The sequence below is a fragment of the Megalobrama amblycephala genome, linkage group LG13 (genome assembly GCF_018812025.1).
Source record: "Megalobrama amblycephala isolate DHTTF-2021 linkage group LG13, ASM1881202v1, whole genome shotgun sequence".
In the NCBI taxonomy this organism is placed as follows: Eukaryota; Metazoa; Chordata; class Actinopteri; order Cypriniformes; family Xenocyprididae; genus Megalobrama; species Megalobrama amblycephala.
In genome coordinates this window covers 21127968-21149849 of record NC_063056.1, presented here as the reverse complement: position 1 = coordinate 21149849, position 21882 = coordinate 21127968, and the positions used below count along the sequence as shown (strand labels likewise).

Genomic DNA, 21882 nt, shown 5'->3' with positions numbered 1-21882 from the left:
TCTATTAGTCGACAGCATGTCACAGATACTGTTCATACATGTATACTCCTTTACAAAAATGAACAGTGTATCTTGGTACAATAAATGAAATCTGAGATCAAATGCAGACACATTATTGTCATTTTAGAAAGACTCATAAGTGCTTTTGCCTTATGTGTCAAACAATGCTGCTCTGAAGATAAGCACCTCTGGTATAAAAGAAGCAGACACAGGCTAATAATTTTCCCATTGTACTATTTTCAAAGTCATGTATTTCCCAGACCTCTTGTTAACGGCTGATTACTTGGAAAATTGTGTTGAGCTATCCTATGGATCTCTCAGCAGAATCCTGTTAGGGAATTCTCAGCAAGCTACGAGCGTGAGATAGAGGAAGAGATTACGTTTAGCTCGCATCCTCCCCCTCATCATTAACAAGCTTGTTAGAAGGGCTGTTTTAATGATGGAATTCCAAACTTGTTTGTTCGTCAGCTCCTTTTGGTGGCTGATTTGGAGACATGAATGAAAACTTGACCCAGTGTGCTCTGTGAATAATTGTGGAACGGTGAGTCATCAGCTTAGCCACTGCTTCCTTATTTTATCTAAAGGGGACTTGTTAAGACTTGAAAGACTGTATAAAAGCACTCACTAGTGAAACAACGCTGACATCTCTCTACTTCCTTTTTGGCGGAATTTCGAAGTCTTGATTTCTAAATGACGCTCATGGTGTGTGGTAAATGTGTGAGTGCTTTTGAAGTGGCCGATGGGGGTGTGGTGTGAAAAGTGTGAATCACTCGCACTAGCTCACAGACATGACTTACAGTAGGCCGCATCCCGTCACGTTCATCAATGATAACTGCTAAGTCTTATAGGGAACGCTGGATGGGGGTTATTTTTGGTTGAAAACATGGTCATTTATTTCAATAACGAGTTATTATTATAGGTGATGGCAATTGTACTGTTTAAATTTGGGTGGGTGAGTGCATGTGTCACTCTCTGGTTTTGGAACTGAATGTCAACACCATTTGAGCAAAGATTTTGAAGGGCAGCCTTAGAGATTGAAGCTTTTAAAATCTAATGTGAAATCCCACTATTTACAAGGCTGACAAGAATACAGAGAGACAAAAAGCAGTGAAACTAAATCTTACATTCAAGGTTAACACCTTTGCTTCATGTTAAAGGGATAGTTTCAAACCAAAAATTTAAATTCTGTTATCCTACTCACCCTCATGTTACTTTTTTCTAGTGAAAAAACAGATGTTCTACAGTGTCCAGGCTGTACTTTACATATAACGGAGCAAGATGGGGAAAGATGCCACTAAATTTAATCTAAACACATTATTGTATGGCTATGTTCTTATCAATTTTGACTTTTCATCCGAACATCAACATTTATTCCTGAACAGTTTTGAGGTAAAGTGTCATCAAAGAATATACACTAACAAGAAGTGAAAGCTAAAATCCAACCTGAATGATGAAAACACAGAATAAAATACTATCGCTAGTGATCATCAAATCTTTTTAACGGTTTATTTTACAGACTTTGTGTTTAAAAGTGCTAAAGAGGATGTTTTGTTTTATACATTTTTGCAATATTACTTGAAACTGTCTTTACTAACTGATAAAAGACTATTTATTAGGTGCACTGAAAGGAATAATATTAATATACATCATCTGTGCACGAGGTAGGGCCTTAAAAACATCAGCCAATTGTTTATCGCACTGCCATGACGTTTCTTGTGCGAGACGTGCGCGGCTGCACGCTCCAGTAACTTTCCACACTCTACAGGCGCGACATGCAATGTTTTTGTCAGGAGACAGGAGTAAAAACTGCAGATTATGAGTTAGCTGCGGGCGGTGAGTCCGACATAATGAATCCACTAACGCGACACAGCGAATGCCGGTGGTAAACACTCGTGTTCCAATACTCGTGCACGAGTTTTGGGAGGCGTTCCCTTGAAATGAGCTGTGAAGGAGATGTTCTGTGAAGGGGTTGTTCTTACGCATGCGCTCATTTCAAAAACTCACTAACAGTCTTTGGTTTCTCAGTCGACGAAAAGATCCTCTTTAGCACCTTTAAGTCTTCCACTTTTTTCACAAAACCTTTGCTCTCTAGAAACCCAGTCAGTTTGGGTTAAATTCTTTAAAGTTCAAGTATTAGCATTATAAACCCTGAATTAATACCAACATATGAAATTAAAGGACATGCATCAGAAAAATTGGGAATGTTGGACAATAAATATATAACAGAATATAACAGCTTGACACTAAACTGTTTTTGCAGTGTTGTCTTATATTAATGTCCGTTAAAACAAGACTATGTAAACAAACAAACAAACAAAAAAACACAGACACTGTGTCCAAAAGTGGCAATTAGGGGATAACAGACACAGTAATGCATCATGTTTTATAAGATCATTATGTTTGTAGCATGATCCAGGGAATTAAAACATATTTCAGACCTAGTGGAGTAATTTACTACTATATTACTCCACTAGGTCTGCCTATATACGTTTTAATCCCCTGGATCATGCTACAAACATGATGATCTTAACTTTATTAATTATTAATTTATTAATTTACTATTAATAGTAAATATGTAAAGTTGCATAAAATGGAAATAATAAAGTAGGCTAACTACGTTACCTCAGATGTGTAATGGTTGGATTCCACAACTAAGCACATAAAACATAGGTTAACACAATACAACAATTACTGTAGGTGTTATTTTATCTTAGAAATTATTTTATTTATTTTTGTTTGTTTGTTAATAGGGGAAACAGTAATTCATTTGCATATGTAAAATAAAAAAATATGTGTGTGTGTATATAATATAATATAATATATATATATATATATATATATATATATATATATATATATATATATATATATATATATAATATCTACACACAGACACACACACACACACACACACACACACATATATATATATATATATATATATATATATATATATATATATATATATATATATATATATATATATATATATATATACATATACATATACATATACAGGTGCTGGTCATATAATTAGAATATCGTGAAAATTTTCATTTTTTTTATTGTAAATTATTTTAAAAAATGAAACTTTCATTTATACTAGATTTCCTACATGTAAAGTAAAACATTTCAAAAGTTTTTCTTTTTAAAAAAACTGTTGATTAGAGCGTATAGCTCATGAAAGTCCAAAATCCAGTATCTCAAAATATTAGAATATTTACCTTTGAGTTTCATTAAATGACCATCCCTACAGTATAAATTCCGGGTATCTCTTGTTTATTGAAACCACACTAATGGGGAAGACAGCTGACTTGGCAATGGTCCAGGAGACAATCATTGACACCCTCCACAAAGAGAGTAAGTCACAGAAGGTCATTACTGAATAGGGTGGCTGTTTACAGAGTGAAATATCAAAGCATATTAAATGCAAAGTTGACTGGAAGGAAGAAATTGGGTAGGCAAAGGTGCACAAGCAACAGGGATGACCACACGCTTGAGAATGCTGTCAAGTAAAGCTGATTCAAACACTTGGGAGAGCTTCACAAAGAGTCAAATGAAGCCGGAGTCAGCGCATCAAGAGTCACCACACTCAGACATCTTCAGGAAAAGGACTACCAAGCCACTTCTGAAACAGAAACAACATCAGTAGCATCTTACCTGGGCTAAGGAGAAAAAGAACTGGACAGTGAACAGTGGTCAAAAGTCCTCTTTTCAGATAAAAGTAAATTTTGCATTTCATGTTGAAATCATGGTCCCAGAGTCTGAAGGAAGACTGGAGAGGCACAGAATCCAAGCTGCTTGAAGTCTAGTGTGAAGTTTCTGAAGTCAGTAATGATTTGGGGAGCCATGAAGTCTGCTGGTGTTGGTCCATTGTGTTTTATCAAGTTCAAAGTCAATGCAGCCATCTTCCAGGAGATTTTGGAGCACTTTATGCTTCCATCTGCTGACAAGCTTTATGGAGATGCTGATTTCCTTTTCCAGCAGGACGTTAGCACCTGCCCACAGTGCAAAAACCACTTCCAAGTGGTTTGCTGACCATGATATTACTGTGTTTTATTGGCCAGCCAACATGCCTGACCCCTGAATCTATGGGATATTTTCAAGAGAAAGATGAGAAACAGTCGATCCAACAATATACAGATGATCTGAAGGCTCAATAATGCCTCAGCAGTGCCACAGGCTGATCACTTCCATGCCACACTTCACTGATGCTGTAATTTGTGCTAGGAGCAAGTCATTTGCTGTAATACGTGCTGCTGACCAAGTATTGAGTGCACATAAATGAACATAATTTGAAGAACTTGAACTTTTCTGTTTTGCAAATCCATTTTTTGATTGATCTTAGGAAATATTCTAATATTTTGAGATACTGGATTTTGGACTTTCATGAGCTGTAAGCTCTAATAATCAAAATTAAAAAAAAAAAAAAAAAAAAAAAAAAAAACTTTTGAAATGTTTTACTTTACATGTAGGGAATCTAGAATATATGAAAGTTTCATTTTTAAAAATAATTTACAATAAAAAAAATGAACTTTTTGATGATATTCTAATTATATGACCAGCACCTGTATATCGGCATGTAGTGTTTCTTTACAAAGTGACATCACCACCTACTGGCCTGGCATGCATGATACAATCGTTTTCGCAGATCCGTGTGAACAAGGATCATCTGTACACGAAAAATGCAAAGGAAAAACTTTTTTTAAGTACATCGTTGTCCTGTAAACTTAGGCCTTCTATAAAAAATGGTCCAAAATCCTTCGGTACCGAATTGCAGATGTTAATTGTATGTGGTAATTATCAAGTAGTCCAATTGAAACATAAGCAGCATAAAAAAACACAGACAATCATTGTCCATTGTGTTTTTATTATTTAATAATTATTATAATTCATAAACTACATTTGTTGTTTGATGGATCTGCCTCTGGTCTCCATCCACTTTATTTAATTGTGAATTTGTTTTCAACAGGAAGAAATATCATATAGGTTTGAAGCGAATAGATGGTAATAATTTTCATTTTTGGAATTGTGTTTATGAGTCCCCTTTAGGCTTTGCTTTTTTTGTAATAGGATGGAGAGCCTAGATCAGTTTTGGATCAGACCTGCTTTAACCCAGCAGAAAAGTATTTGGCATGATGAAACATTAATATTAGATCATTTTAAATTGTTACAATAAGCAATTATGTTAATGAATGTTTTTTGCTGGGGTTTCCTTATTTTTCATGCGTCAAACAACTGACACCCTCATGTGCTTTGACGCACATTCATGGCACCATGTCAAGCTGCTGTTCCTTTTGCTGCATTGTTATATTTAACAGTAGGCGATGAGTAGGCCCACACAGAATACGTGCCCACAGAAAATGGCAGAAAACCACAGAACTGGAGCAGCCGCCATTCACAAAGACATCCCTCACCCCTTCCAAATTATATGAAATATTTCGGCTAGTTGTCATTCAGTTTGAATTCAAGGTGTTGTTATTATGACATATCTTTAATTAAATTATGGGCAGCTAAATAAGTATATAGTCATAGGCCCGTATGTAAATCATACAATAAATGTACCTTTCAGATTAATGTTTTTACTGGGATTTGGGATTTGTCTGTCATTGGTTATTCATTTGTTTTTTGAATAAACAATTTAGTTGATTTAGTCATTTATATTAATTGCACTTAAAACATATTTTAATATGCCCTAAGCAGGGGGCCATCTTAAGCCCCAAATAATTTTAAATATCATGCAATGACAATTAAATTAGTATTTATTTCTTCTGATAACACATTGCATACATCATCATCCTGTACATGTTAAACTTGTATCTAAATATGTTATAATTCAAAAGTAAATGCACATTGATGTAAATCGTCCCCCAGCTTCCTCTGCTGGTTCATACAGCCTCAAAAAACACCAACATTTTAAATACTGAAGATGCATGTTGGATTTAAAATATGGGAAAACATAATTTTCAATTTTTTTTTTGGCCTTTGCTTCCATTTAACCATATCTGAATCCATTTCAGAGAGTTCTGCAGATTTTCTCATTCTCATGCCGTTTGGGCATGTTGATAAGGAAGTCACGTCACACATGCACAAGAATGCTTTGGAATCGAAACACCACCCAATAAGAAATGCATGGAAATTTTTCTAAAACACATGCTATGCTCACACAGCAAAATAATGTGGTTGTCATTATCGTTATATCGTTCAGCTGAGTGTTTAATTGAATTCCTACAAGCAGTTCAGGCTTATAACATGTAATGGAATATAAGGATTTCACAACTGTAAAAATATAAAGCAGCACAACTGTTTTCAACATTCTTGAGCAGTAAATCAGCATAATAGAATGATTTCTGAAGGATCGTGTTACACTGAAGACTGATGCTGAAAACTTTGCCATCATAGGAGCAAATTACATTTTTAAATGTATTAAAGCTGCAGTCTGTAACTTTTTTTTTGGTTAAAAATGATCAAAAATCAATTTTTGAGCAAGTACATAACCAGCCAGTGTTCAAAGCTATCTCTCTACCTTAGCTCAATTCACAATGGTAAGCTTGCAATAATGTTTTCTAATAAAAGCGGTAATGGTGGATTTCCGCGGGAAATTCGAGCATGCAGCCGTCCGTCTTTGCTTCATTACGTCATGTATGTTTACATAAAGAAGGAGTCCAAGCTAGTAGGCTGTATCGCATGTGAGGATGCCAGTGTAGGATCGTTTATAGCCTTTTCTCACAGCAGCTACAATAATTAAACTTATCATTTTGATGGCGGATTGTAATCCAGAAGTCCAAATGACAATCATCAGTGACAACTAGAGATTCACCCGTAATCAAAAGTAAAAGACTTCGGACTGCGGAGTCAGTCGCCACTGTGCCACACCACTAGTATTAAAAAAAAATAAAAAAAAAATAGCTTGTTGCTTGTATCCTCAAAAGCAAAGCTATTTTTACAACAGCTGGGCTTGCTACTGAAAAATCAGTCAAACCTACAGTCAAACCTGTTAGAAAATGCGGTCAATCCCCAACACTGGCTGTGTGAATGTAGCCGTATGGAGTGTTTGGGCAGATTTAGAGTGACTGGTCTGACATCCTTAATGCCTGTAAATCACTCCGTAAAAATATGGATTACAGGCTTTGAGACTGTGCTCGCTGGTGTTTATGAACTCTATGAATGATATGATACACACACACACAGGCTCTCACATAAAACCCTCAGGTGGGCACACTGTTGCTGTGTGTGTGTAAAATAAGCAGGCCATGTGACAGCAATGGCTGTGTGTCCTGAGTGTTCCGCTTTGTGACTGTGCTCTCGTGCTGCGTTAAGCCTCTCCGTGGTGATAATGGGAGACGGGGAGCGGAGTGAGGGGACAAATTCAGAATGAGAGGAAGTGATGAAGCATTCTGTCGGCCCCCTGTCGGCCCACAATCCTGCACGGCCTCTGATGGCTGTATTTATTGCCGGCCCACTTCCACCGCCTCCCTGATAACACGCATTGACAAACTCGCTCTCCCACACTTGCTCACCACACACACAAAAAGAGACAGAAGACACCTCAATGGCAGCTGTGGGATGACACATATGCCCCCCTCCTTCTTTCCTTGCTTCTCTCTTTCTGTTTCTCACCTCAAATCACCTTCTTTCAAGGTCTGAATACAGTGTGAGCTCCTCTTCCCTTTTGCAGATGCTTTTTTTGTTTCAATAAGATGTTTTAAGAACAAGAAGTTTTTTTTTATATGCTTATATTATATTCTTTTTATGTTCATTTTAATAATTAAGTGCATTTACTTGATAATGACCTACAACCAGTGAGGTCTATAAAACCTGAAGAAAGATCACATTTCATTGGCAGTTGATCGGCTGGCGCAATACTGTGTTTGAAAACTGTCATCATTAATGATTTTTTTTTTATACAGATTTTTTTTTTTTTTTAACCGTATTACTTGAGCTGTAAATGGCATGTAAAAAAATAAATAAAACATGTTTATTATTATTATTAGTAGTAGTAATAGTTATTACTGTTACATATTAATAGTAGGGCTGGGCTATATATATATATATATATATATATATATATATATATATATATATATATATATATATATATATATATATATATATATATATATAATATAAGCATATATCGCATGCGATTGTCATGCGCATTTCGTCAGTAAAGCCGGTTCCCTGATTACTGCTAAATCACCATCACCTGCTTTCAAATGGAGCGGCATTTAATAAACAGAGCCGTAGTTCACTGATAAGCTACGTAATATCGCGTTCATTATCGAAGGCGATTCATCTGCGATAATGAACGCGATATTGCGTAGCTTGTTATTAATTAGGGCTGATATCGCCCAGCCCTAATTAATAGCAATAATAGTAGTAATAATATAGTAATAACATAGTAATATTTTATTACATATTATTTTATTTGTTTGCATAGAATATAAAATACTACTAATAATAAAATTTTTTTTTTTTATTATTATTATTATTTACATAAATAATACAAATAATAATACAAATACATTATTAATATTACATTAATTTATTATTATTATTATTGGACATTTTAGGGAACTATTTACATTTTTGTGTGCAATACACATCAAACTGTAGCCAGTCCAAAGTGTTAAAATATTTCATTTCATTGATTTATTTAGCTGTCTATTCATTTGCTAATTTGTTTAGCACTCGGGGTTCAGAAAAAAATGTCACTTTTAGTTTCTCTCTCTCTCTCTCTCTACACTGATTAACTCCTCGTGGACATTTCGACAGAGCCACAACATATTTGATCAGTCTAATCTTAAGGCCTTAGCGATGTTAAATTGCAAAGATCTAGAGTTTTCGTTGAAGGGTGTGCCTGTGGAGGCCTGACAAAAAAACAAAAAACAAAAAAAAACATAAATATGGCTATATTGTATACATGTTATCACATAACTTAACAAGTGGTAAAAATACAGGGTGAATAAATACAGAGAGCAGTAATAAGACTGAAAAAAAAAAAAAAAATGAAAGAAGAGGGTTGAGTCTTTGTCCCTCATAATATGGCGCTGCCAGGTGGAAACACTTCTCTTTCTCTCCCAAAATATAACAGTTTGTCTATGTGGCTTGCTTGCTGGAATTCAGGTAAAATTTGAGCAATTTGGGTGAAATAAGTTTCTCTGATGTTGTTATATTTGCTGCAAAGTGTAAGGAAGTGCAGTTCATTCTCTACGACTCCGTCAGTGCAGTGTCTGAGCTCTCTGGTTCTCCAGCTCTGCTTGTGTCGACCCGTCTCTATACACAGGCTGTGCTCACTCAAACGACACTTCGTCAGGAGCTTTATCTGACGATAGTATTTCATTTTGATCAAGTAAGGTGCCAATTGAAAATCAAACTTTATTCTGTGAAAGTACTTCAATTTGTTTATTTGTGGTACTTTGATCTGCCAATCGTGGATGTATTCTTCCTGGCTTCTTTGTCCTATTTCTTTAATTTTTGAGAGTTTTAATTGAATTTAGTTCATGCGTTTCCACTAAATAGTGCAAGGGGTCATTCTCTGGGTGTCCTGCCCTGTATGTAAGAGCGCAGTGATGGTGAGTGAGTCTGACAGATGGAACCAGAACTTTGCTGATCTCCTCTGGATTTCAGATAGGAGAGGGAATCTGCCCAGTTCTGCCCTGCAACCCAAACTAGGGGCATTTCTGTGAAGACCCAGGATGTTTTTGCAGAACTTGAGGTGGAAAATTTCAACAGGGTTTTTGTCCCAGGATTCATAATTTAATTTAAATTTGGGGCCCTAGATTTCACAGCCATACAAAAAAATGGGTTTGATGATGCTATCAAATCACGTGCCTTATTGGTCAGATCTTTTATTGCCATCTCAAATTGTCCAGAAGCTGAGATTGTGAGACTCAAATAATTATAATATGTGACATGATTAAGAAGTGTTCCCCTGATTGTAAAATTATATTTTTTGTAAGGCAAGTTTTTTTTTCTGTAAGATCATGGTTTTGGATTTTTCCATGTTAATTGGTAAGGCCCAATCACTGCTGTAGGCTACTGTTCTAGAGGCTTTCATACAGTCCCTCTTCATTAGGTGACAGCAGCAGAAGGTCGTCGGTGTACAGGAGGCATTTTATCTCTCTGCCCTCAAGGGTCAGTCCAGGACAATAGGACTTCTCAAGTGCTGATGCCAACTCAATATATTAAAGAGAGTCGGGCTGAGGCTGCAGCCTTGACGGACTCCTTTATTTTGACTGAAATAACTAGTCTGTCTTCCGTTGATCTTGACACAGCACTTGTTCCCATTGTATATGTTCTTTATGATATGTTCTTCCTCCTATTCCACTTTGGATAAGTTTTAGAAAAAGTCCATTATGCCATAAAGACTCGATTTTTTTTTTTAAATCAATGAAGCAGACAAATATTTTTCCTTGTTTTGTTTGATGAACATATTTTTGTATTAACGTGTGAAGTGTGTAAATGTGATTTGATGTTCTCTGATTGGGCATAAATCCAATTTGACAGTTCTTTAAAATGTTGTGTTCTTGAATGAATTGAACTAATCTGTCATTAAAAATGAAACAGAATAGTTTTCCGAGGTTATTGCTCACTGTGATGCCTCTGTAATTATTTGGGTCGCTCTCTCGCTCTCTCTCGCCTTTGCTGTCTCTCTCAGTTTCTGTCTTTGGAATTTGTACACACGTTTCTTGGAATTTTCAGAGCTCATTTTTGCAGTAAAGGGTCTTAATTACCATATTACATATGGGTGATGTTTGATCCATATTTGACCTCAAATTTATCTTTTGTTCAAAAAACAATTCATAAAATTTGAGGGTCACTTGTACAGCATTTACAGCGCTTTAAGTTATTTTTCTCTTTTGCTTTTATTGGCCTCCTCTAAGCTGGCATGCTATTTATTATTATCATTAAATGCATATTCTAAGTTATATTAAATGTATTACACATTGTGCAGGTTTTGACTGTTGAAATAAAATTATTTCACAAGATTAAATCCTTTTGCTAAATGTAAATATATATATATACAAAATATTTATCATATATATTTACATATGATATCCATATGTAACTTGTTATCTGTGTAATGACTCCATTGCAAGGTTTCATTACTAATAGTGTAACCATATATTTTTTAAATCCTGAAACACTGTGTTCAAGTACGTTTTATAAAGACAGTTATGTCCTTCTGCCCCTTCCTGTCCAGTCACATGATTAGGAGAGAAACAGACAGCTGTCTAATTGTGAGTGACAAACTGATCAACCTGAGTTAATCAGCCGCTGTGTTTCATATATGAGTGAACTGTCAGTCAAAGCTCCACCCGGTCTATCCAGTCATGATGGAAGTCTTTGTGACAGTCTTTGTGACATTAGACCAAAGGCTGGAACAGAACTAAGCTCTTGTTTAGTTACCATCAGAGAAATTGTACATTTAACAACTTATTTTACCATCTGTTTTGGCCAATTTGATCACAAGCTGATCTCTAAGCTACAGTAATTACAGGTTTTGTGATTCACAAGCGTTGTTAGTCAAAAACGTGTTATTTGGTGTGACATAGGAATATCATGTCTCCAAGTTGAATTAAAGGGATAGTTCACCCAAAAATGAAACTTCTGTCATCATTTACTTAGCCTCAAGTTGTTCCAAACCTTACAAAATAACACAAAACTATCCCTATGCATATTTTGAAGTATATGGGTAACCAAACAGTTGATGGAATACTATGGTGGTCAATGTGGCCCATCAACTGTTTGGTTACCGACATTCTTCAAAATATCATCATTTGTGTTCAGCAGAAGAAAAAAAAAATATATATACAGGTTTGGGTGAACTATCCCTTTAAATGATAAATAACCAAAAACAGCTGCATTAAAATTCGACTTCATTTTTGTGAACTGTTCAAGCAAGGACAGAAGAGTATTTTTTTAATTGAAAAATGTAGTCAAATATAGTCAAAACAAAAATAGTCAAAGTAAATATCTCCCAGAATCTGAGTGAGCATGAGCAAATCATTGTCTGGGCTCGAAATCAAGAAGCACAGAAATGTTTTATTGCTGCCAAAAGTAATTAATCTCCCCGCTCTATGGAAATTAATCGGATTATTTGGCCACGTGGCCCGGCAAATTTCATCTTCCATCTCATTCCTCCCGCAGGCTTGGCCACCTCGCCCACCTTCACTCTCTGCTTCAGAAACAACACAATCTTTTCAGCTGAGACATCTGTCATTATCTCCACAGGTCCTCACACTTTCTTCTGCACTTTTATAGTTTTGCATGCAAATCTGGCCTGGATCTACAGAAATGCCTTGTAATAAATGTTTAATCATGTTTAAAACTTGGTAAAGTTGTTTTTTGTTTTTTGTTTTTTTTGCTTAAAAGGCTAGAAGGCGACAAGTGACTGTTAAAAAAAAAAGTATATGTCATTGAATCATTCATTCAAACAATTTGTTCAAAAACACTGATTCATCCAGTAATGACAGTATTTATTAATGAATCATTGAATTCATTCAAAGTTCAAACCCATTTTTTTTTTAATTCAAATTCATTCAAATTAATGAAATATTTTTTCCAGCAATTAATATTTTGTCAGAACCTCTAGTAAATTAACATGTTGTTTTGCACTGTAAAAAAATAAAGTTGAGAAAACTTAAAAGTTTAAGGCAACCAGCTTCAGGAGATTTTTGAGTTTTCTCAACTTGTTGTTGTTGTATAACAAGTTCAATTTACAACAAGTTGAGAAAACTCAAAAATCTCCTCAAGCTGGCTGGTTCTGAACTTTTGATTTTTTTACAGTGTGTGTAGTTATCTATTCAGAATCGTGGGAAAATCACAACCTCTATTTGAAACCAAAAAAGTATGATTCTGATTTTATCCAGAATCATGCAGCTCTAATATCTCGGCTTCTCTTTTCAGTATAATGAAAGTGAATAAGTATTAGGGCTGCCGAAATGTCAAAAAAGCACATTAAAATGATTATACTGTAAGTGGTCTATATGACTCATGTGCTCCAAGTTCTGAAGCTGAATTTAATGAGAAAAGACTAAAATTGAAGTCATTATTACATGAAAATTTAGAATATAGCACACAAATCATCTTGACTACTATGACATTATTATTATTATTATTAATAACAATAACATTATTGTTGTTGTTATTATTATTAACAAGCAAATTATTACTATTATTGTTATAATTATTTGACATTTTAGCAAACTATTTACAATTTTTGTATGCAGTACATGAAAAACTGTGTCCAGTCCATGGGTATGCTGTCTTTTAAAACATATAATTTAATTGCTTTATTTGGCTATCTATTTATTTGTTTAACTATCACCTAACACCTTTAGTTTATCTTTCTATGTCATGTGGGTGAATAATGACGGAATTGTCCCTTTAATTCCACCTCTTGTTGCAAGAACTGTAGAATCTGAAGTGTCATTTCTGTTTTCATCAAGCATGATTCAGATGATGACATTTGATGCTGAATATGTGACATGAAGGTACTGTAAGTGGTTCCATTATGCGTATTGTTATATCACTGTACAAGCTGTGCTTAGGGTGAGGGGGTCAAAAGACACTTTTCCGATGCATTCTTTACCCTTTTTTTACCATGTTACACACCCCTCACAAAGTTATTACTGCTGTGAACGGCCAATACATATGACTGAGCCATTCGCGAGGACTGATTCATCCCATGAGTAGTGTAACTGTGTCACAAGGGGTTTAATTCATGCTCACACTTACACACACATGAAGTACATGACACTGTGGGGTGAAATCGTGCCACAGATGCCCCATATCAGTTCACACCTTCAGCACTTTGCTAATGAGTGTAACTAACACACTCCCAGTGCACTGATGAAGTAGCACATGCGCCTCTGTTAATTGCACACCAGGCACCATGAGTTTGATGGGTAATGCTAGTTTAGATGGGTCATGACTAACTTAGTTCAAGTAGAACTGTCAGACATGTGGGTTTCATTTTATTGCATGTTTTTGACCTGAATGGCGTAAATTTTGTGAATAAATCTATTATTATTATTATTATTATTATTATTAGCATCAAACTGTGGCCAGACCATGGGTGTGCTGCCAAAAAGGGTTAAAATATTTTGCTTAATTGACTTGTTTATGATTTAATAGCTTTTTTTTCTCTTTCTATAATAGTGGTTATATCTATATGCATTCTTGTTTTTTGTTTGTCTGTGCAGATTACTCCAATTTGGCTGCTCAAGAAATTATCGGAGGACCCAGAATGTCGTACGGATCCATTGACGCAGGCTCTTTTGGAAGCAGAAATCCATTTGGTGGGCCCACAAGGCAGGGATACCAGCCAGTAGGTAAAGACAAGTTTTTTTCATGCCCACAGCCAGGGGTTCTCTCTATTTATCACCAGGCATTGTTGGAAAAAAAATATTATAAATCATATGACAGAGAAAGATTTTGGTCCCTCCTCATTTACTAAAGCGTGGCATTATGCATTTATTCCTTCTCCATAAATCATCATGGGATTAATAAGCCATATGGCTAATTTAGTGAAGTTCTGCCTCATCGGAGCTCTGATGTGTTTAGTAACAAGTAATATGCATCTTGTATTAAGCATTGTCTTTGATAGTTATAATACAATGTCATGGTAACAGAAGAGCTCGTTAGATCTTTCAAAATATTAGAGTATTTCGCCGGCGCTGTTAAATCAACAAAAAATAGCTGCAGGTGAAAATATTACATTCAAAAAAGAAATATGGAAATGAAATATGGAGAACATTTCTGTTGTGGGCAGAGTAAAACCTCAAGCCTTAAAGGATTATTTCACTTCAAAATTAAAATTTCCTGATAATTCCCTCCCCCCATGTCATCCAAGATGTTTATGACTTTCTTTCTTCAGTCAAAAAGAAATTAAGGTTTTTGAGGAAAACATTCCAGGATTTTTCTCCATATAGTGGACTTCACCAGGTTGAGGGTCCAAATTGCAGCTTCAAATGGCTCTACACAATCCCAGCCGAGGTATAAGGGTCTTATCTAGTGGTCATTTTCTAAAAAAAGATTTTTTTTTTTTTTACTTTTTAACCAAAAATGCTTGTCTTGCACTGCTCTGTGATGTGCCATGCATGACGTAATCATGTTGGAAAGGTCACACGTGACAAAGGTGGAAGTACCGATCCAGTGTCTACAAAGCGAATGTGCAAAGACTAAGTCAAATGGCCTTTACAAAAAAAGGTAAAACAAAGATGTCAGCCGATTTTGAAGTTGGAGGAGAAAATGAGATGGAGTTTTTTGCCCTACCGTGGTACTAACGCCTATGCCGCGTGACCATTCCAATGTGATTACGTAATGCGTGGCGCATCGCAGAGCAGTGCAAGACGTGCATATAGTATGTGGTTAAAAAGTGTGTGTGTGTGTGTGTGTGTGTGTGTGTGTGTGTGTGTGTGTGTATATATATATATATATATATATATATATATATATATATATATTAGGGGTGGGACGGTTCATTTTAAAAATTCTCCACCCACGGTTTGGCACGCGCTTGGTTCATCCCAAATCTGATAACGCATCAATAATATGGTTTGTTGAAAACAATGTACAAAACAAACAGACAAATTCGGCTAATGTATGTTTCAGTCGAAGGATATGCATTTTAGTTTCCCAATATGTTGCAACAGCGATGATTAAGGGTGCTTTCACATTAGCACTTCTGGTGCGCACCCGGGTTCGATTGACGTCAGAGTTCGGTACGTTTGGATGATGTGAACACTATCTTCTGAACTCGGGTGCGCACCCGCGAACCGTACCCGAGTCCGCGTAAAAAGGGTGGTCTGGGGTGCGGTTCAAGTGAACTCCGGTACGGTTCGCTTCTGATATGAATGCAAACGTACCAAATTGCGGAAGTGAACCGCTATTAATGCCGTATTATTTGATAAAAATGTGTGTTTGTGTGTGTTTCACTCACTTTCCCGACGAGTGTGACTGACGTGCTGCAAACAGAAAGCTGTAGCGTAGCTTTTCTCATTTCTGCTCGCCTTCAGCATTCTACATTCGCGGCAGATAGACGCAAGAGCCGTTATGAACAAAACCAACGGTTCAAAAATATAAAAGTGAGGAGAGCAACGTTATGCATTTTGCCGCCTTCTCATGCGCCATCGTTATTAAGCAACGTAGTAAACAGTTGCTGGTTTGATGACGCAAACGAACCGTGGGTCGGACCCAAATAATATAATGTGAACACAGTCCAGTGGCGGCAGGGGGAGGAGGGAGCAATCGAACTCGGGTTCGGTCCAGGCAATCGAACCAAGTGTGAAAGCACCCTAAAAGAACATGGACAAAACAGTCACTCTTTGTAAACAAATGTTCAATGACGTGCCGAAAACTTTTTTATAAGTCATTTACGCCATCATCACCCGGGTGTTGGAGCGCGAGCGCAGGTGAGACCTGAACATTTCACCTTGTCAATTTAAACATTCCTCCGTAAGACGCAAAAGAGTATTCGCGCGCGCTTTGAGGAGATTTGTGCGTACTCATCCAAAGTGCGTACACGGAGAGCCGCGTCACAGTGCGCAAGTGCTCTCGCTCTCTTTAAAGTCTTGCACCTAAATGGACAAATTCACACAAAAATTATGTCAACATGCGAGTTAGATCTTAACAAACATAGTAGGCTAGGTTATGTCTTAGGAGAAAAACGAGACAGACAACGCATGTGTATCAGTGTCAGTGTACTGGATATTTGAATTATGTCTTAAAGGGGCATCAGTCTAATATTCCTGTTCTGTGTTTTAATGTTAATCGAACGACAAAGCACGAAGAAATCACTCTTGACTGAATAGCATTTGCAACTTCAATAATGTTTCGTCTTTATCTATTCAAAGAAGTGTATATGCAGTTATTTTATATTTGATTACTTTTATTCAATTTCTGTACCTGAGAGCTATTACATACCTGAAAAACCTGTAAAGCATTGTTTATTTTATTTGTATCTTTGCTCTATATATATATGTGTATATGTGTGTGTGTGTGTGTGTGTGTGTGTGTGTGTGTGTGTGTGTATGTGTATATATATATATATCAGGAAATATTAATTCTGAAGTGAACTTTAATGTGTTAGGGAATGCCTGATTTTTAATATATAAAAAAGATCTTAACTGACTTACAAATGGTTTCTAGACAGTGATTAATATCGGAGCAGCATAACCAAGTACATATTTGGTGACTTTATTTTTAGGTCACTCTGTAGTCATATAATCTTTCTTTTATTGACACAGTTTAGCCATAGGCATAAAACTAAACATAACAAGCAAGAAAGGAAAACTAAATATTATCTAAAAATGTGTTGTTTGCTTTTAGTCACACTTTCCTTGACTACTGTGATTAGCTAGCAAGCTGAATCATTTACTCACTCACATCATTCCGAATATTAAAGATTAATTTCCACAATGACTAAATGTAAATGTAAAAGTGTGCTTCCTTAACTAAGATAGATAGATAGATAGATAGATAGATAGATAGATAGATAGATAGATAGATAGATAGATAGATAGATAGAATGTAATCTAAGAAAACACAACCAATGTAGCTACTTAAAAAAAGCAAAAACTGTGGCACACTTTGCCTTCCTGCGGTTGTTGTGTAATACAGATAATGCCATGCATGACGGCCCGTGTCATAAGTGTGAATGTAAGCGACATATTCAGTTCACATGAATTCATTTGCAATATGTTTTACAAGAATGTGCTGGTAAGAAAGTGAGCAGCTGAAATGTCAGTCTAACAGCATGTGCCTTTTGTTGGCTGTGTTTTTGTTAGAAGAGTTTATGTTTTTATCAGAGGCATGCAGGAGAAAGAGGTGTGACAAATGCAAGAGAACACCTTAAAAAAGGAAAACGACGTCTTCTTCTCATGGAACCTCTCACAATCAAAACATGCTAAAGCAAATAGTTTCCTCTTTCACGCAGCATGACCTGAGTAAATCACACATTCTGAGATCTCTCTCTCTCTGAGCATTCGGCTTTTGCCAGTCCCACAGGACAACAGCGAGAGAGCGAGGCAGCTTGAGTTATACGAGACAAGGCTTTGATCACAGGCAGACCTGCGTTCAGGAGCCTGTCAGCTTTTTGTGTTTGGGCGCTCCGGCATCAGGCTGGCTGAAGAGGGGCTCAGGCGATGATCAAAGCCAGGGTTAAGTCTCTAATGGAGTTGTCAGTCGAGCTAATCTTTCCCCACCTCTCCCCTGCCAAACCTTTTAACTCCCCTCCAGCGGCATATGCATTTCTCTGCCATTCTCTCTCTCTCTTCCTCACTTTCTCTCCGTTTACCGCTGTTGTTCTCCTTCCTCCTCCCGTCCATCTTCACACTCTTCCAGCTAAGCATCACCAACGCTCTCTCCTGCTTTTCTTTCTTCATCTGGTGCTTGTTTGCAAGATCCTTCTGTTTTTTTTCCTTTCCTCTTTCCTTCCCTGTTTCCTTGCTGGCATGTTTGTTTGTTTATTTCTTGTGTTCTGCCATCACTTCATCATACATTCCTTCCTTCCTTCCTTCCTTCCTTATTTTTAGTGTTGTCAAATGTACTGGAACTTTTAAAAATGTACTGAAATTTTAAAAATGTGACTTTTTGAGCGCTGTTGAGCAGACGCTCTGATTGGCCATTGTGTTCACGTGCTCATCAGATATGACTGTGATTGGCTAAAATGATCAATGCATGGGAGCGTTTGAAAGTAAATGGAAGTGTTTGAATTTGAAAATGTTTTGAAAGCGGGAGCTAAAAAGCATCATTGATGTCTATTTACAACATGTTTTTGAAGCATTGATCATTGTAGCCAATTACAGACTGATGAGCATGTGAACACAATGGCCAATCAGAGGTGTTTAAGAATCCGCTCAACAGCACTCAAAGCATCACATTTTTCAAGTTTCAGTACCGACTTGGTATCGAAGTCGATACTTTTGACACTCCATCCATCCATCCATCCATCCATCCATCCATCCATCCATCCATCCATCCATCCATCCATCCATCCATCCATCCTTTTCTTGTTTGTTTGCTTCCTTTTTTGGTTTCTAGCTTCTTCCTTCCTTCCTCCTTTCATTCTGCACCCCCCCACACTTCTTTCCTTGCTTGTTCCCTTTCTTCTTTCTGTTTTTCTGCTATCACTTAAAGGATTAGTTCACTTTCAAATTAGTTTCCTGATAATTTACTCACCCCCATGTCATCCAAGATGTCCATGTCCTTCTTTTTTTCAGCTGAAAAGAAAAAGTTTTTGATAAAAACATTCCGTGATTTTTCTCCATATAGTGGACTTCAGTGGCCTCCAAACGGTTGAAGGTCAAAATTACAGTTTCTTTGCAGCTTCAAAGCGTTCTACATGATCCCAGACAAGAAATAAGGGTCTTATCTAGAGAAACCATCGCTCATTTTCTAAATCTTTTATTTTTTATTTTATACATTTTAACCATAAATGCTCATCTTGAACTAGCTCTCCTTTTCTTCTTCTTCTTCTTCTTCTTCTTCTTCTTCTTCTTCTCCTTCTTCTTCTTCTTCTTCTCCTCCTTCTCCTTCTCTATTTGAATTCTGGCAGTGTAGACACTGCTAAGTGTATTGTCATATACATTATACTAATGCAAGTATATAACAATTAGTTCAAACTTTGACCTGTGGAGGGCAGTAATACACTTAGCAGTGTCTACACTGCTGCAATTCTAATAGAGAAGAAGAAGAGAGCTAGTTCAAGATGAGCATTTATGGTTGAAATGTATATAATTTTTACATTTTTTTGGGAAAATGAGCGATGGTTTCTCTAGAATCATAAGACCCTTATTCCTTGTCTGGTATCGTTTAAAGCCCTTTGAAGCTGCACTGAAACCTTCAACCGTTTGGAGGCCATTGAAGTCCCCTATATGGAGAAAAATCCTGGAATGTTTTCATCAAAAACCTTAATTTCTTTTCGACTGAAGAGAGAAGGACATGGACATCTTGGATGACATGGGGGTGAGTAAATTCAGGAAATTTTAATTTGAAAGAATCCTTTAATCAATCCTTCTTTCCTGCTTATAATCTTCCTTTTCTTGTTTCTGTCTTTCATTGATTTCTTGCTTCTTTTACCATCACTTCCTCCCTCTCACACATTCCTTCCTTCATTCTATCCTTCCTTCCTTCCTTCCTTCCTTCCTTCCTTCCTTCTACTGTTGTCAAATGTACTTTTAAAAATGTACTGAAATTTTAAAAATGTGACTCTTTGAGCACTGTTGAGCAGATTCGTAAGCGTCTCTGATTGGCCGTTGTGTTTCATGCTTGTTTACTTCTCTTATTGTTTTGTAGCTTCTTCTTCCTTTTATGCATCACTCCCTCCCATATTTTCCTTCCTTCCTTGCGTAATTTCTTCCTTTCCTATGCTTTTTTTTGCATCTTTCTACCTCACTCTGTCTTTCTGCCTTCCCTCCATTTCTTTCCTTCTTTTTTGTTTGCATTCCTTTATTTCCACAATCAATTCTTCCTTCCTTTAAAACTTCCATTTCTTTGGCTCATTCCTTCCTTCCTTCCTTTTCTTGTTTGTTTGCTTCCTTCCTTTTTTGGTTTCTAGTTCCTCCCTCCCTTCCTTCCTTCCTTCCTTCCTTCCTTCCTTCCTTCCTTCCTTCCTTCCTTCCTTCCTTCTTTCCTTCCTTCCTTCCTTCCTTCCTTCCTTCCTTTTCTTGTTTGTTTGCTTCCTTCCTTTTTTGGTTTCTAGTTCCTTCCTTCCTTCCTTCCTTCCTTCCTTCCTTCCTTCCTTCCTTCCTTCCTTCCTTCCTTCCTTCCTTCCTTCCTTTTCTTGTTTGTTTGCTTCCTTCCTTTTTTGGTTTCTAGTTCCTTCCTTCCTTCCTTTTCTTGTTTGTTTGCTTCCTTCCTTTTTTGGTTTCTAGTTCCTTCCTTCCTTCCTTCCTTCCTTCCTTCCTTCCTTTTCTTGTTTGTTTGCTTCCTTCCTTTTTTGGTTTCTAGTTCCTTCCTTCCTTCCTTTTCTTGTTTGTTTGCTTCCTTCCTTTTTTGGTTTCTAGTTCCTTCCTTCCTTCCTTCCTTCCTTCCTTCCTTCCTTCCTTCCTTCCTTCCTTCCTTCCTTCCTTCCTTCCTTCCTTCCTTCCTTCCTTCCTTCCTTCCTTCCTTCCTTCTTTCATTCTGCCACCCCCCTTCTTTCATTGCTTGTTCCTTTTCTTCTTTCTGTTTTTCTGCTATCACTTAACCCTTCCTTCCTTCCTTCCTTCCTTCCTTTTCTTGTTTGTTTGCTTCCTTCCTTCCTTTCTTTCTTTCTTTCTTTCTTTCTTTCTTTCTTTCTTTCTTTCTTTCTTTCTTTCTTTCTTTCTTTCTTTCTTTCTTTCTTTCTTTCTTTCTTTCTTTCTTTCTTTCTTTCTTTCTTTCTTTCTTTCTTTCTTTCTTTCTTTCTTCACTTATTACTGCCTGCAAGTACCGTCACAGCACAGTCAGGTCATATCTGGCCCCGTCATGGGTCCTCACCTTGTGGTTTCTCAGTAATGGTTAACTGCACTGTTGTCTCACTCCCCTCTCTCAGCACACACAAAAAAAGGCTCTTGTCATGAGACGACCATCTGAGCAGAGCCCAGCGCATGAGGTTAGTCAGTGTCTGGATGAGGCTTCAACCTCTGCTGTGTTCATTAGGGAGGTTTGCAGGGTGGGTCTGTCTGTGTGGAGAGACTAATGAATGGACACTGAAACACCAGCAGGTACCACACAGCCGTCATGAGCAGCCAAACCTGGGGCGTGCTCCACGTCCACGCTGGAACGATCCAAACAGAAGGAATAAATGAGCTCAGGTGTCATGCCTCATTCAGAGAGAGAAAGTGGAACAAACAGTGTGAAACTACACACACACATACAGCTACAAAACATGCCTGATTGTCTCTGCTGAAT

At 36.9% G+C, this 21882-nt stretch overlaps 1 protein-coding gene across 10 annotated transcripts in view; it reads left to right on the top strand.

Annotated features, from left to right (window-relative positions):
• Positions 1 to 21882, top strand: part of tsnare1 (T-SNARE Domain Containing 1) — a 258123-nt gene that overhangs the window by 42678 nt on the left and 193563 nt on the right. For all 10 annotated transcript variants that reach the window (XR_007179032.1, XR_007179033.1, XR_007179031.1 and 7 more), the window contains one exon: positions 14211 to 14339. Coding sequence is in view for 7 of the 10 variants with exons in the window: in XM_048152953.1 (XP_048008910.1) it covers positions 14211 to 14339 (129 nt within the window). In the remaining 3 variants the exon portion in view is untranslated. The remainder of the gene's footprint in view (positions 1 to 14210; positions 14340 to 21882) is intronic.